Source organism: Mastomys coucha, unplaced genomic scaffold, assembly GCF_008632895.1.
Source record: "Mastomys coucha isolate ucsf_1 unplaced genomic scaffold, UCSF_Mcou_1 pScaffold23, whole genome shotgun sequence".
NCBI classification, from domain to species: domain Eukaryota; kingdom Metazoa; phylum Chordata; class Mammalia; order Rodentia; family Muridae; genus Mastomys; species Mastomys coucha.
Window position 1 is genome coordinate 33948784 of NW_022196906.1, and position 3555 is coordinate 33952338.

The 3555-nt window shown below is 38.4% G+C and overlaps 1 protein-coding gene across 1 annotated transcript; it reads left to right on the forward strand.

Annotated features, from left to right (window-relative positions):
• On the forward strand, window positions 1-936 carry LOC116072839 (olfactory receptor 10G7). Its single transcript, XM_031344405.1, has one exon. The coding sequence runs from the start codon at window positions 1-3 to the stop codon at window positions 934-936; it is 936 nt and encodes a 311-aa protein (XP_031200265.1).
• The last annotated feature ends 2619 nt before the right edge of the window (window positions 937-3555 follow it).

Here is a 3555-nt window from a genome sequence, read left to right on the forward strand (position 1 = left end):
ATGTCAAACATGAGCATAGTGACCACGTTCTTCCTCTCAGGTATTCCCCATGCACCAGCCCTGGACACCATGCTCTTTGTAACCTTCTTGGTGATTTACATCCTCACTGTGCTGGGCAACTTCCTCATTCTGATGGTAATCAGGGTGGATTCCCACCTCCACACACCCATGTACTACTTCCTCACCAACCTCTCCTTTATTGACATGTGGTTCTCCACAGTCACAGTGCCCAAAATGCTGATGACTTTGGTTTCCACAGAGGGTGGGGCCATCTCCTTCCACAGCTGTGTGGCACAGCTGTATTGCTTCCACTTCCTGGGCAGCACCGAGTGTTTCCTCTATACAGTCATGTCCTATGATCGCTACCTGGCCATCAGTTACCCACTCAGGTACAGCAGCATGATGAGCGGGAGAGTGTGCGTCCTCCTGGCAGCAGGTACCTGGCTCACTGGTTCCCTGCACTCTGCTGTCCAGACCACACTGACCTTCCGTTTGCCCTACTGTGGACCCAACCAGATCCAGCATTATTTCTGTGATGCACCTCCCATCCTCAAGCTGGCCTGTGCAGACACCTCAGCCAATGAGATGGTCATCTTTGTGAACATCGGGGTAGTGGCTTCGGGCTGCTTTCTTTTGATTTCGCTGTCCTATGTGTCCATTGTCTGTTCCATTCTGAGGATCCGCACTTCAGAGGGCCGACACAGAGCTTTCCAGACATGTGCCTCACACTGCATCGTGGTCCTCTGTTTCTTTGGCCCTGGACTCTTCATCTACCTGAGGCCAGGCTCCAGGGATGCTGTGGATGGAGTTGTGGCTGTTTTCTACACTGTGTTGACACCCCTACTCAACCCTGTTGTGTACACTTTGAGAAACAAGGAGGTGAAGAAAGCACTGTTGAAAATAAAATGTGGGTCTCTGTTTACTCAAGATAAATAATCAAATAAGCATGAATATGCTTAACATCTACAGCATCTCTGTTTAAACTTTGTGGCTGATGTCACCATGAGAATTCCAAAGAGCAATTCAAATGTCTAGTTCTAATTTTTAATGAAGTGACTGATAATGTTTTCGTTTCCTGATAAATATTTGTAGGAATCCCAAAGAAAATACAGTGTGAACCTGTCTCAGCAGAAAGATCATATTCTTACCTTGTTTTTGTGCTCTGAAAAACATCAGAAAAACAACTTATTTTTACTACTTTCCAAACATTTTCCAAAATTTGCAATCCAGTGTGATATTCTTGCAGTATATTTTCTCAGTTTAAATAGGACCTTCAGGAATATCCTTTTTTTCTGTATGTTCAAAGATTTCAAAATAAAAATTATATATAATTCAGTCACTAAATGACATAGTATGCTTATGAGGAAATGGACATTTTAGAAAACACTCAACAAAACAGCTTATTCCCCAATTTGTCTTTATTTGTCTATCTAAAAGCTAAAATTATATAGGTCTTTACTTTTCTAATACTTTGAAAACCAAGGCTTTGAGAGTAAACATATGTCCATGAATGTGACATATACATTGCATGCTTTCTATTGGTCACTGATAATAGCTATCAGCTGTCCTTTGATGGAAAATTCCTGAGATGGTGTTCAAGTTCAAAGTGTCCATTTCAGAAATCTTTAATTCTATTCTGTAAGAAAGTAGAACAGACATTAAGTATAAAAATAAAACAAATATCCTTAGGCAAAAAAAAAAAAACAAGTGTTCATTGATTTTATTCTCCAACTTATAGAAATTTACAGATTTTCAGATAATTATGCTATTTCCATGAGCCACATTTGTTTTGACTTAAAGTTTGACTTAATATATTTTGGATACTTTCTAGGAGGTAAAAATGTTAAATCATATACAATATATGTAATCATATCCAATATATACATATATATAGTATGTGTGAATTATTTTTCAAAAAATGTTTTATTTACATGTCACATACACCCTCTTAATGCAATACATGCCATTCTTTCTAGCAGATGAGGAAGGTGGAGCTGGAAAACTAATATGGCATGTACCCAGACTTCTAGTATTTGTTCATACTGCATTTCAGAGATGCTTGTGAAAGAGCATCCTATTGTGCTAGCTTGCCATCGCTTCCTTGAGTAAGCTGTGGCATTGTTGTAAGGAGAAATATCCTAGTAACTGTGGTAGCATCGCACACATTTGTCATGAAGTGTCCTACGCACAAGGGTCTGCAATGGCAGGGCCAGCCATATAACTCATCTTATTTTGCAAAGTCAAAAGCAAATGTGCAGAAGTACTTAAACACTGGGCTGACATTGATTCTTATTCAAATGTCTACCATCCCACCAATATTTTGTTTGTTTTATTGATTGTTTGTGTGTTTGTGTGTTGTGAGATAACATCTCACTATGTGGCCCGAGTTGCTTTGAACTTTCGGTTCTTCTGTCTCAGTCTGTAAGTTATAGCTGTATACAACCAGAGTGGTCCTGTGATAACTATGACTTAGTTTATAACACTCTCTTTGAAAGTGTCCCCCAGATTTATCAGGAAGAGGATAAGATATGTTCTTGTTTTATCAACATTTCCCACAGTGTGGAAAATGTTAAATCACATTGAACATTTCATAGTTAATCTCTCATGACAGCACAGCTAGAACCCTCCTTCTGGTCGACTTACAGGGACAAGCAACCTTGGCCTTCTGACCAGTTGATGCAGGTCCCTGTCAACTTATGTATCTCATCTGGATATGGGGTTATTAAGGAATAAAAAGAAATGTAGAATGATTTGATTTGGGTTCTGGAGACCAATTTTTCATTAGAACTAAAAGATTCAAACAAAAAAATTGATGTACAAATAAAAAGCTCTGTGAATTGATGGCACTTTCATAAATTTTAGGCTTGACATGTGAAGTTTTCATTAAAAACCACATGGTGGGCATCTGCTTGTGTTACTTATATGTGAAAACCATCACCTTTCCTGGGTGTGGGTGACTGACTGACTTGTCTCATCTTTGTGGGGTGCCATGAGTTTACCATGCCAATTTCACATAGGCTTTGTAACTTTCTAAAATCTCAATCTGGAGCTCTAGAACATACCTTAAAGTTCTATGTCTTCTATGCCTGAATTTAGATGTCACTTAGTTAAAATAATTGAAGAAATTGCTGCATTGATTAATTGCTGAAAAAATAGAGCTGAGCACAGCACTGGGGTTATTATAAAAGTTACTCTATCCTTTAAGGATTTGGATCCCTACATGTTATGCAGTTACTGCTTATAACTTTAAATTCTTTTCAATATTTCATTTGCTCAGATCATAAAGTTTCAGATAAAGATTCTATCAGATATATTTTATATATATATAACCATACTATATTTTAGAAATGCAAGTTAGCATTCCTGCCCACAGGCCTCTGTGGACACTTTTGTAGTCTGGTGCTTCAGGAGATGTTAATTTGAAGGAAAAAAAATCCAAGGGAATAAAACAAAATATGGTGTAATGTGGTTAAAGATTTTCTAAAGTTTCACAGGGCCGAGGTCCTCTCCTCCTATTGATGATCGAATTTGCAATCCTCTACTATACGCATGCTG

Coding starts and splice junctions, on each gene's coding strand:
- LOC116072839 (XM_031344405.1), top strand. CDS start 1: ATGTCAAACATGAGCATAGTGACCACGTTCTTCCTCTCAGGTATTCCC.